The sequence below is a fragment of the Podarcis melisellensis genome, assembly GCF_964234715.1.
Source record: "Podarcis melisellensis genome assembly, chromosome: 10".
NCBI classification, from domain to species: domain Eukaryota; kingdom Metazoa; phylum Chordata; class Lepidosauria; order Squamata; family Lacertidae; genus Podarcis; species Podarcis melisellensis.
The window spans coordinates 57,938,969-57,950,972 of NC_138542.1; the positions used below are offsets into that span (position 1 = coordinate 57,938,969).

General features: G+C 43.5%; 1 protein-coding gene across 1 annotated transcript in view; it reads left to right on the top strand.

Moving 5' to 3' along the window:
* WNK1 (WNK lysine deficient protein kinase 1) overlaps nucleotides 1-11,616 on the top strand; it is a 104,526-nt gene extending 92,910 nt beyond the window's left edge. Inside the window, 5 exon segments of the mRNA XM_081926651.1 lie at nucleotides 1,466-1,645; nucleotides 2,513-2,605; nucleotides 5,639-5,680; nucleotides 8,471-8,652; nucleotides 8,817-11,616. Coding sequence (XP_081782777.1) covers nucleotides 1,466-1,645; nucleotides 2,513-2,605; nucleotides 5,639-5,680; nucleotides 8,471-8,652; nucleotides 8,817-9,131 — 812 coding nt within the window. The 3' untranslated portion in view covers nucleotides 9,132-11,616.
* The last annotated feature ends 388 nt before the right edge of the window (nucleotides 11,617-12,004 follow it).

Consider the following 12,004-nt stretch of genomic DNA (forward strand, 5'->3'; position numbering starts at 1 on the left):
CTGCACTGTGCTTTGAAGCAGCATGCAGCAGGACTGAAGTCTCCACTCCTCAGCGGATGAGTGGAGACTTCCAATTCTGCTCTCTGCAGGGATCTCAGCAGGATTTAACTCCCCTCTCCATCAGCGGATGAGCAGAAAGTTAAATTCTTCTGCAGTTCCCTGTGGAGAACTGGTTTGTGCAGCTAACACAGAAGGCAACCCCATGCCCCCAACAATCATCTGGTGCCTCCCTGCCCATCAGTGTGGCAACAGCTGATTGGCAGGTGGGTGTGATTTTGAAGAAATAGCCTGCCTGGACAAATTGGGGGCCCTGTTGGACCAAGATATGCCTGCAGGTCAGAGGTTCCCCACCCCCAGAAACCCAGGTCTCCTCAGCTCACGTTCAGCTGTCTTTATCCACAACACCACTCAAGTGTTACGCAAAATGTAAGCAACAAAGTTGTATTCCATAGCCTTTTCACTGTGTGTTTTAGACTTTAGATAAAAACTCAAGAAGTGCTGAGGGATTGTATTGGGCAAAGCAAGGCTTCCAGCAGCATATTTCTGTGGGGTATGTGCAGTGAAGACATGCAGTTAAGGTGTTTATTGTTTACTGCCTTGTAGATTTTAATTTTAAGATATGGAATGTAAATATAACTAATTAGTCCTCTGTTACCGTACCCAGTAGAAACAGGTGGATGCTGAGTCTTAATTTGTGTGTATTGCCCTTGTTGACACAGTATTATTTCGATTGTTAGCCACAAGCAGCAGTGTAGCAGTCCTGTGAAAGCATTTCATTTTTTGGCCTGTGTTCATTTCTCCCATTAGCTGTTGCTGGTTTCAGCCTAGTTTAATAACTAAAGCAGGGGTAGGGAACCTCTGGCCCACAGTCCTAATCAGGCCTTGCATAGCCCCCCGTTTGGCCTACAAGGCCATTTCCCTCCATGCCATGCTGACCTACCGCACACACAACATAATCAGATGTGATGTCAGGTGAGGGGCAGGTAGAGCCATAAACTGCATTCCCAGTTGTGCATTGGCAAGCGAGATTTGCTGTCATGCATGGGAAGTTCTATTGGCTGATATATGGTAGTTTAAAGCCCTTTTTTCTGCAGGAATTGTCTCTGTTGTAGTGTTAGTGCAGCTTATCCCTGCAAAAAGCAGGTTTGAAGTTGCTGCCTGTCAACTGATTAATGGCAACTTCAAGCCCACTGGATTGTATTTGCTACCATGTTTCCTGGTAGCACAGCTGGTCTCTGCAGAAAGCAGGCACCCACCAGTTAAAGTGGGCCACTGGAGTTGGGGTAACCCACAACTAGGCCCCCCCAGCTGGATCCAACTCCCTACCCCTGATCTAGAGTTTCCTTTTATGTGCCAGCAGAGGTCATCCTTAAGAAGTGAAATATGAACACTGTGCATTTGGGATGGGAAAACTTAAGTACCCATCATGTTGCCAGTGTCCTGATTTGCTTCCCTCTCTCCCTAGGCAATCTGTCTGCTCAGAGTGCACCTTCGGTCTTGCCCCAACAGCAGACCCTCCACCCTCCTGGCACTGTCCAAGAAACAGGACAGAACCATCTGTTACAGCCTCTGAAACCATCTCCTTCTAGTGAGAACCTCTACTCTGCCTTTACTAGTGATGGTGCCATTTCTGCGCCAGGCCAAGGTAAATGTTGTAGATTAGCAGCATGGAGAGAAACGTGACTGGGGGCTGAGGTGGGGGATTAAATATCCTGCTACATTTCAGATTATCTCCTTCATAGGATGAAGCTGTGAGGCCTGGGACACTTCGGCAAGTAAAATTAAGGATATGACAGTGAAGGTTGCCCTGTATGTTTTTGCACCTTCCACATCAAGGAGAGATGATGGAGGGGAAAAGCTTGAGGCAGATAGTGCAAAATGTCTCCCTGGATAAATTGGGAGCTTGTCAACTTTACTTGCACAAGTTAGAAGTTTATCATGGTCCCTGAGAGACCATATTTGAATTTGCAGTTTGCATGCATAACATACTCATTTCTGACACACACATTAATGGTGTGGGTGGAGTGGCAGTATGTTGCTTCAAGACAAGGAGGTGGGTATATCAATAAAAGAATAGAATATGCTACTGCTTCTTCTAAGTCACCTTCCTAATGAGAAGGGAGCTTCTGCTCATTCCTTTTTAACCATATGAGCCCTACTAACCTGAACCTCATGTGTCTTTCAAGTTGTGCAATGTATTATGTCAATGTGTGCATTGGCTGTTTTATATCACTTGTGGCATGCAACCCTGTTCCTGCTGGATTAACTAATGGAGGATAGCTCTCTTCCAGTTGAGGAAACAAACATGATTTTGAGAGTGGGGGTGGGGTACAGAAGAGTCCTTGCTCCTTGTGTCTTACAAATGCTCCTCTACCGGTGAGGTTCTTTTCTCTCGTGTCTTGCTAGTGCATTTCACCACCAGCTTAAAGAGTTTTCTAACATCTTGTAGTTGTGTTCTGTCTCTCTTTTCTTCTCCTTGTTCTTCCCCTCTTTTATTTTTGTTTTATCACAGGGTGTGTGAAGTTTAACTGTGCATCTGAGCGGGTGACATTCAAGCCTGGTGGCAGGAGGACCCGATTTCTGAGTACGCCCTGCTTGGCTCTTTGTGTGTAACACCTTTACTCCTTCCTCGTCTTTTTGTTTTCTGCTACTTGGATCTGTTGTCACATGCTGTCCATTCACATCTGCCTTCTTGTGTCTCTCCAACCCCAGGGCTTGGCTGAGTTGCTCTTAAGTATATCCTCCAGAAAGTTGTCTTAAAAAAATTATTGTGCTGCTCAGCCAAAAGGCTACGATGGTAGTGGCCTATGTTTTTCAAGTTTTAATGATGTTTTGGGTAGCAAACTCCTTTCCTCAGTTTATAGTCTTCCCTGTAGTAACTGCAGGGAAGGCCATGGTGGAACCTTTCCTAGTGGTTCAGCTGGGGTTCTGTGCAGACCTGTGCCAGTTTGCATAACTCTGAAGAGGCACAGCCAGCTGTTTATTTGTTTGGGCTGAATGTGTATGTGGCAGTGACCGTCACACTGCTTCAACATGCATAGCAGCAATTCAGGGTTGAGGGCTGTGTCTATTGTTGAATTGGTGCTCATGATGGAACATTTCATAGAATTGTAGAGTTGGAAAGGTTCCCAAGGGTCATCTAGCTCAACCCTTTGCAGTGCAGGAATCTTAGCTAAAGCATCCATGGCAGATGTCTCCTGCTTTTCCACCAAAGGACTTGAAATCAAGACAACAGTCCAGGAAGCAGTGTGACTAGTATCTACTTTTGGAGCTATGGGCATCGTACCTTATTGTTACTCCTGTTGGAGGGAATTGCTAGCTTTTTTTGCCACTTCACCCCACCAGCTCAATTCTTAGCAGAGGAAAATGTTTAAGGTCCCTGTCTCTTGACTAAAATAGGAACCTGGGAAGGGATTATTTGTATTAGCTCATGAGTTGCATAGTGATATGATCAGCTTAGCATATGGGTGCCTTATTCAGGTTTAGACATGCAAAACCTACTTCATGCTTCATCAGTTTTAGATAGAAGAGTGACTTGTGGGAATGTATTCTTGAGTGGGAAGGGCCAATGTTTGAGAAAGGGTATTCCTTCCCTCTTCCTGTGCTTTGGAAGGGAAATGTAATCCCTTAATAATTGGGATTAAGATGCTTCCAGCGTAAATATTTCTTGTGCAGCATCTCATGTGTTGCTTGGCACACTGTCCTTGCAGAGTATAAAAACATGTTCAGTCTGCTTTGCTGGAGCTGTGTATTGCACTTCTGAAATTAATGGCGCTTAAAGGACTATAAGGCACTTAACAGATAATATAGACCTAATAAAAGGATTAAAATTATAGCCAAAGGAATTGAACTCTAAAAATAGCTGTTCTACATAGATTTAATTGGGTCTGTCTCCAACCTCTACTGAACTAGACAGGGCCATGGAAATAGGTGGAAATGGATGGGTCAGTTGTGCTGTGATTCTCCAGCAGTTTGACTTCACCCCTGGAGGCACACTCCATTGTCTCTCAAGACAGACAGATGCCAACAACATGTGTCTATTGAATTGTGTGCTTATGCTGCAGATAGAATACTATTTTCCTGGGCGTGCAAATTGTATTCTTCTTCCCAAACTTTAAAAAACCAGCAGGATCTTGGGATCCTATTTTTGAAGAGCATCTGTCCATGTACACTGAGCAGCAGCTCAGCCACGCCAGGGATTTTTCTGTGCCTGTACCTAATGAGCCGAGCAGCAGATTCCAAGACAGCCTTGCACAAGGACAGCTACAATGAAAATCATAAGATGATAATATTTGATTTCAGAGAAATTAAAAGAAACACCTTTTTAGGATTTGAAGTTGCAGCACTGCTTTAGCCTCATCGTCCTTGGTTTTTAGTTGCTTGGGGCAACTGGAGTGCATATTTGTTATTATTTAAAGTATTTATATCCTGCCTTTCAATCCATATGGATCTATAGGGTGGCTGGCCAGCACCCATCATAAAAACAACATGCAGCTCTTCTCCCCATCTCAGGCTTCTTAACTGGAAATCTCAATGTGGACAGTATAAGGCAGATCTGAAAGGATCTGCAAAAAATAGTGATAAAGCCAGGACTAAGAACTAGCTTCTCCCAGAAAATATTGAATTGCAATCAAAGATTAATAAGAGATCAAGGAGTAGTCATCCTTTATTATTGTGGTGGATAATTAATAAATAGCAAAGATACGGCTAATCTTGCTGCACACTTGCTCTAGTTTTAATGTGGCTGTTGAACGGGAGGTACCTTTGTGAAGTAAGATCCGTGATGGGGAGACAGAAAATGCTACTTTGGTCTCTGGAAGTAATGGCATATGTGCAATACCCTCAGCTGCATCCCTCAGTTTATTGCAGCTGTCCTGTAAAACAAGGCAGCACTTGTGGAAGCACGGCTTGGCTTGATGCTCAGTTTGTTTACAGGTTTCTTGTTTTACTGGATTTTGACCCGACATCCTATCACAGATTCTGGGATGGTGGGAAAAGGTTTCTGTTAGAAGTTAGAAGACAGGGCAAATAACGGGTGGGTTTCTTGATAGCTGGAGAAGAAGTGGAAGAGATTCAACAGGTATGTCCCTACCTCTGGTGGCACTGATGTTCTAGGAAATAGGGAATCAGAGAATGTCAGAATCGAACCATTATAATGTACTCTCAAAACTGCAGGAAGTTTTTATGCCATTCCTTTTTCAGTCAGAAGGAGAAATCTGATCAGCTGGGCATAAATTAAAGATTTAGTCCAGTGTTCAGTTCAGGATTTGGTTGACTTTCAGTTGAACTGGACTGAAACTTTGTTTCCTCCAATCAGTAAGAGTACCTGAACTGTTGTCTGAGACCCAGTCTAACTCACCAAAATCTACTTAATATTGGATGAAATGATTAGGCCACAATCTTAATACATGTGAGAGATACAGGTGCATAAAATGAATGTGAATTTTGTTGCAGCTCCTCCAGTTGCCACTGTGTGTCTTGCTAGAAAAGTCCTGAAAGAATCAAAAGCAGTGTCACCAAAGGACAGGGTCCTGTTGTATTCTCCCCTCTTTATAACCAGGCTATTTGTGCTGTTTGCTTGACACTAAATGTTTCTCACTGTTTCTCCCTAACAAAATGCTTTCTCTTTGTGCTTCAGGGAAGATGGTGAAAAAAGTCTGCCCTTGCAACCAGCTCTGTAGTAATTATTGCATTTTGGTTACTTCTGAACTCTGATTGCCAAGCTGCTGTGTTTAAGTTTTCCTCTGATCTCTGAAGCTTAACCTCCCTGAATCTGTCTTGAGCACAGCATCTGTCTCTGTGTCCCTTTCTAACTTGTTTCTGCACTAACACTGCAACAGGCCTGGCCACCTCACGACGGCAGTTCCTTGCTGGAATGGCATGTTTTGACTATCAGTCACCTGTGTCCTCCTTGCTGACGAGGAATGATGCCAAAGTGTACATTAGCACAAGTAATTTGCAGCATTTTGGGTCAGAAGGCAAAATCTCCCTCGTTCATGGGCTTGTGTGCAGTGATCATAGCGGAAGGGGTTTGCCCTAAGCACTGATCCAATTTCAAAAGGAATTTCCATATCTTACTAAGAGGAAGGGCAAGGACCCAGGTGTCCAGGAGAAAGTGTCATCATCGATGAAGAGTCAGTAAATGGGAGTGAAGCAAATTGGCAGCGTTAAGGTGGGGAAGGGGCAGCGGCGTGTGCAGTGATGTGACTCACAGGGCCAGTTAAGCCTCTGCATTTGTTCCGTTGTATGAAGAGCCGAAATAAGTTTCTGTAACGTTTGCTGTGACTGAGCAAGATTGGAGGGAGGTTTTTTCCCCATGGTCACTGACCTAAGTGCTCGTCAGACTCTTCTTGATGGCTGGTTCAGTAGATGAAGTGTCTCGAGAACTGGCTTCATAATAAACCAGACACAAGAGTATTCTCAATACAGCTCACATTTAATATGACATTCCCTCTTACATTTTTGTTTTAGAGGGTTCCTGAGACAATCTGGTGTATTTTCAACAGCTTGTAAAGTAAAAGGCCAAACATTAACAGACCCCATCTATCACCTCTGGGTTGAAACTCTCTCCCCATCCCCAATTACTTAGAGATGCAAGCAGGGCAGAGTCTGGGCACTACACTTACCAACAAGAGCTGTGTTTTCTGGCCATCAGGAAGGGGCTGATGGATATGTGCTGGTCCCTGCATGAAATTGTAGTCAGGAGAATGCACTGATATTTTATTGGTACCATGTATCAAGATTCTTACTGTACCACCACCACCACTTTCTAAAAATCTGTGTTGCCTGTTCCCTCTACTATTCTTCAGGTTGCTCATTTTTTTTACTTAGATGTGTGTTTTTGTTCCAGTTTCTCTCACACTACATGGCTGAATCTTGTTGCATCACAAGTATAGTTTCCTTTGCATGTAACACAGTTACGATCTTATTACTAAACTCCGCATTCCTTCCTCTCACCTGGGCAGAGGATTCTTCCTCCTTCCTCTTCCCTGCATGTGGATGAGCACCACTCCCATCTTATTTAGTAGGGTTTTTTTTGGGGGGGGGACTGCTGTGTCTTTCACCACCTTGGCTAGTTTTATCCGCTTGTTTGTATTTCACAATGCAGTGGCACCTTGCTCAGTTGCTCTAACCAATTATAATGTTTTGAATTCTTGTCTAATCTGGCTTGGATTCAGGGAGGCCAGTTTTATCCCAAAGAATCAAGGGGCCAGTTAAGTTGCCAGAACCTATGACTTTGCTTCTGACAGCAAGTTCTTGAGCAGTGGGAATGGATTATCAGAGTTTTTAGATTTGAGTCTTGTGCAGTGGGAACTCTTGGTTCCCTCTTTGACTTCTTTTAAAGCTTCGATTCCATTATTTTGACAGTCCCAGGAGCAAGCTGGGTGGAATTAATGTGCTATCTTCTACTGGTCTAATTGGTGTTTCCTAAGCTGTTTTTCATCAAGTTGTACCTTCACTCCTTGTGTTGAAATAGGAAGGCCTTTTCAGTGGACTTGAATGGTACTTCAGGCTTTCCCAGATGCACTTCTTGTGTACAGTCTTGAGCTCATTGGCTTCTATACATTGGAGACTGTGTCCTATCTCAGTGATCATGGTGCTTGTTACATAGCACATGTGGGGTTCTCAGCACTCTTAAACTCTTGCATTTAGGTTGCTGCTTCCTGAATAACCATTTTGGACAAGTAAAAACAACTCTTTCACACCATTCCACTACAGATTTGCTATAGAATGGCCATCACAGCAGAAACTTGGATGCTTTGGATTTCTTAGAATTTGATCCTATCAGGTGCCATATTCTAAATTGAAACAGTTCCTTGCATTTTTCTTTGCAGAGCTGTATAGAGTTCTGTATGGTGTGAAACCCAAATGTGCAGGTTCTCCTGGAAGCTGCCATCTGAGTTGGAAGCACAAGGTGATGGTTTGCCGCTTCCTTTTGGCACTGTTGTGCTTGGACAGTAAGCCAGCAGGTTCAGGTACATTCACGTAGATGGAAGTATCTGCCAGTAATACAATGTCTCGTTCCAATAACGAGTCCCTGGGGCTTCTTAGTTTCCATCTGCAGAGCAGAGCAGCTGTCCGTGCTGAGTGAGTGGGCAGAGCTGGCAGTAGCATTAACTTGATATAATAGGTGCTTGTTGACAATGTAGAGGAACCCATTAATCATGGACCTGTCATTGATACCAAAAGCTAGTTCATTCCCCAGTGGAAAATGGCAACGTTGCAGACCACCCACTGATCTGGAAAATAACACACAATTACATGATTAACCTAATAGGAGTGAAACTGCTAGCTGAGCCCTAAATCCCTTCCTCTTCATTATGTCCTGGTACTGAATTGTAGAATTCATGTGCATGGCTTTTTAAACTCTTGCTTTCTCCTATTTTTCCATTGTAGCTATAGTTTTGATGGCCTTCAGGAGCTATCATGCAGTCAGGTTTAAATGACAGCCATTGCTTTGCTCTTCTAGGGACCAGCAGTACAAACACTGTTGCGGGTACAGTGAACAGCCAGGCACCTCAGTCTCAGCCTCCTGCCTCTAGTCGAAAAGGGACCTTTACGGATGACCTGCACAAGCTAGTAGACAACTGGGCTCGCGATGCCATGAGCCTCTCTGGCAAGAAAGGAGGCAAGGGGCATGGCAATTATGAGGTAAGTACTTGCTTGGGGCATTATGTCTGGTCGTGTGCACTTGGCCAACTTACAAGTCATTCATGGAAGAATCTGACACATTTCTGAGGAAGAAGCCTCTAAGGACTGTGTTAACATTGTTTGGCAATTCTGAAATAACCTCTTGGGTTGGGTTTTGTTTTTAGGGCCCAGGAATGGCAAGGAAGTTCTCTGCACCAGGTCAGCTCTGCATCTCGATGACGTCCTCCCTCGGTGCTACACCCATCTCTGCTGCGTCAGCTACCTCCCTAGGTCACTTCACAAAGGCCATGTGCCCCCCTCAGCCATACGGTTTCCCAGCAGTGCCCTTTGTAGCTCCCTGGAGCGGGACAGGTGGTCCAGCACCGCAGCCTTTAGGCCAGTTCCAGCCTGTAGGTGCCACCTCATTGCAAAGCTTCAACATCAGCAACTTGCAGAAATCCATCAGCAACCCCCCTGGCTCTAATCTGCGGACCACTTAATGAGACCCAGGCATGCTGCTGGGTAGACTTGAGGGGGGAGATCGGGCCCTGAATCAACCACTAGGCTGCAGTGAACTGACTATTAGCGCCCAAAGGGAGGGGGGTGAACTTCCTCCTCTAACCATTGCTCTCTGCTCTCCGTAAGAAAAGCCCTCCATTTTGAATATGGGGAGAAGAGTGATCAGGATCTTCCACGATGGGACATGCTTCCTCTCGTCTGTGGCAAGTGTGTAAAGATGAAAGCTACCACACAAGCCAAGGGCTTTGTGCTGTAAAATTCATTTGGCTTAAGATGCTGAATCTACATGGGTTGAGACGGGAGAATTGTTGTTAGTTTTAGCATGAATCTTTAGTATGCCATTTGTCTTGCTCTGAGGAATTAAGCCGGGGGTGGGGGGAGCTGTCCATTATTTCCATGTCTCTTCCTTCCGTCAGACCATCACACCGAAGTTCCTGAGCTGATGGGGCACACAAGTGGACTTGCAGAACAGCCCGTGCTTTGACATAGGTCATTACTGCTTTAAGTAAAAGATATTAACAGCTTTGACTGCAGCATTAGAGCAATTTAAATTGTTTAGAAGACAAATTTTTTAAAAAGTTCCCTGCGGACATGTACTTACCATCAGTTTTGATGTGGAAACACTGTGATATATAAATGTTGTTGGACAACAGTAGTTAAAAAAAAAAGAGTGGCATATAGAGGGTTAAACAGTTAAAAAGGAAAAAAAAATGGGGGAAAAGCTAGCTATATCCTGATACTTATTGGAGACACTTTAACTTTTTTTCCTTTGTATTTTCATTGTATTAGATAAATGTGAATGTATAATTGTATAAATTAATGTACTTGAATACTTGTCTGTTCTCCCAGTATGCTTGCTGGATATTTTAGTGCCTTGGACTTTTATTGCTTCTACAGTTAGCATCACCTTCCCAGCAGACTTTCGCCAGGCAGAGGGAGGTTATTTGGATATAGTCACTGGAATACCAAAGGCATAACACATTGGATGCTTATACTGTAATAGTGTCGAGAGTAGGTGTTGGAGGGGGAGCTATTGCAGCTTTTGTGTCGGAAGAGTAAAGCTATGGAGCGGTGGGGGAAACTGATGTGGCTGATGCAGCAGCAGCAGTGAGGGATTTATGCGGAGGTGCTGAAGAGAATGAACACAGTGACCAGAGTAGAAGCTGGGTTGTTGAGAATAAGGGAAGTGGGGGGAAAAGAGGGACATCTTTGAAGGGGTAAGCACCTACCGGTGGGTTGACTTTTAAGCTATAAAGGTTTTTTAGCAAGGGTAATGTATGTCAAGGGATTGGAGCGATCACTCTGGAGAGGGAGGGTGTTTGCTGGGATTTGCTCTCCCCTGCCCTGCCTGTCAATCCAATCCTGAAAGGCCAGGAACACATCTTCCTGGTGCAGCATCCATTGCTAAGGATGGATACACTTGAAACAGCCAGCATCAAAAACAACTTCTTCTTTCTATGTCTAAAGGACTTAAAACTGGTACCAGGACTGTAACTAACTGTGTTGCCTTTTAGTAGGTGTACTATATCTCCTACTCGCCTTCCTCTTTCTAACTTAAAATACTGGTTTCCCCGATCAAATGAAATAACTGCAACCAACTAGTATTACTTTGCATTGCAGCAGCAGGCTGTGAAGTCAAAGTACTTCTGCTTTGGACTTGGAAGCAGCTTTACTGCTTGGTCTGGAAGTCTGTTTTCTCTTTCCCCACCCCCAGGAGTCCTCTAAAGTTAGCAAGGACATTTGTTCTTTCTGTATTTCTTTCACTCTTTCCTCAAACATATGCACAAGTCTTTCTTTCTTTCTTTTCCCTTCGCCTCAAGTTGAAGTTTACAGTGGTTTTGTCAGGCAGAAGTAGGATTTGGACCCGGTGGCTGAAAACAAAAGACGTAAGTCTAGGTGGCTGGGATTCAACAACTTTTCAGACTTAAAAAAAAGTCCTCACAGGTGTGATGGGAAATTCAAGGTGAGGTTGATGTGCAGAAAGCAGGAAGGAGCAATGGATGAAAAGATGCCACCAAATGTTAGAAGATCTAGTCAGCTGAGTGTTGCACAAGGATAGTATTTTGGTTTAATATGTTTGAGGTCGAGTTTTCACTTAGTTATGCAAGTACTGGTTTTATTTACCATTGATTTCCCTCCTGTGGATGAAATAACTGAGGTCTAGAGGAATTAACTAATGCTACTGAACTGTTAAATTATTTTGTGTTATTACACTTTGAATACCTTTTTCCACAAGATCTGTTTCTGAATTACAGATGTTTTCTTTACATTATTTAACAATGTACACTGTAAAAAAATAAAATAAAATGAATTCAAACCTTGGGCTTCCCTGGCCGTAGTTAATGGTATGTTTTGCACTAAATCCAGGCATTGCGCTTCCTGTATGATTGCGCTTTGTGCTGCAGTTTGTTACCTTTGTAGATATTTAATGAAATCATTCAAATAAACCAAACCTGCTTTTGTTGAGCTGTGGTTTTTCATTTTCGAATGGCCTTGGTTCCTCCTGTGCCCGAAGCTTAACAATTGTTAGTGAGCTCTTGTTACTCCCACTAGCATTATTGTTAACAGTCATTTGAGTTTGAAGGAGTGCAGGTGCCTTCAAACAAATATTTAAATAATACTTGAAAATTTATTATTTGGTTTCTGAGACTTAAACTTTTTGAAAAGATCTTTCCACAGATAACACTTCCATAATAGAAATCTAAAATGGGAAATTTGGTAGTAATCAATTTACACTGCGAGGTCGTGCCAGTAAACCACCTAAGATTGTTGATGTTGACCCATTAAGTGTTTTGTTGGCCTTGCCTCATTAAATTTAAATAATTTGCTTTTACCAAACGCTGCAGAAAAAATG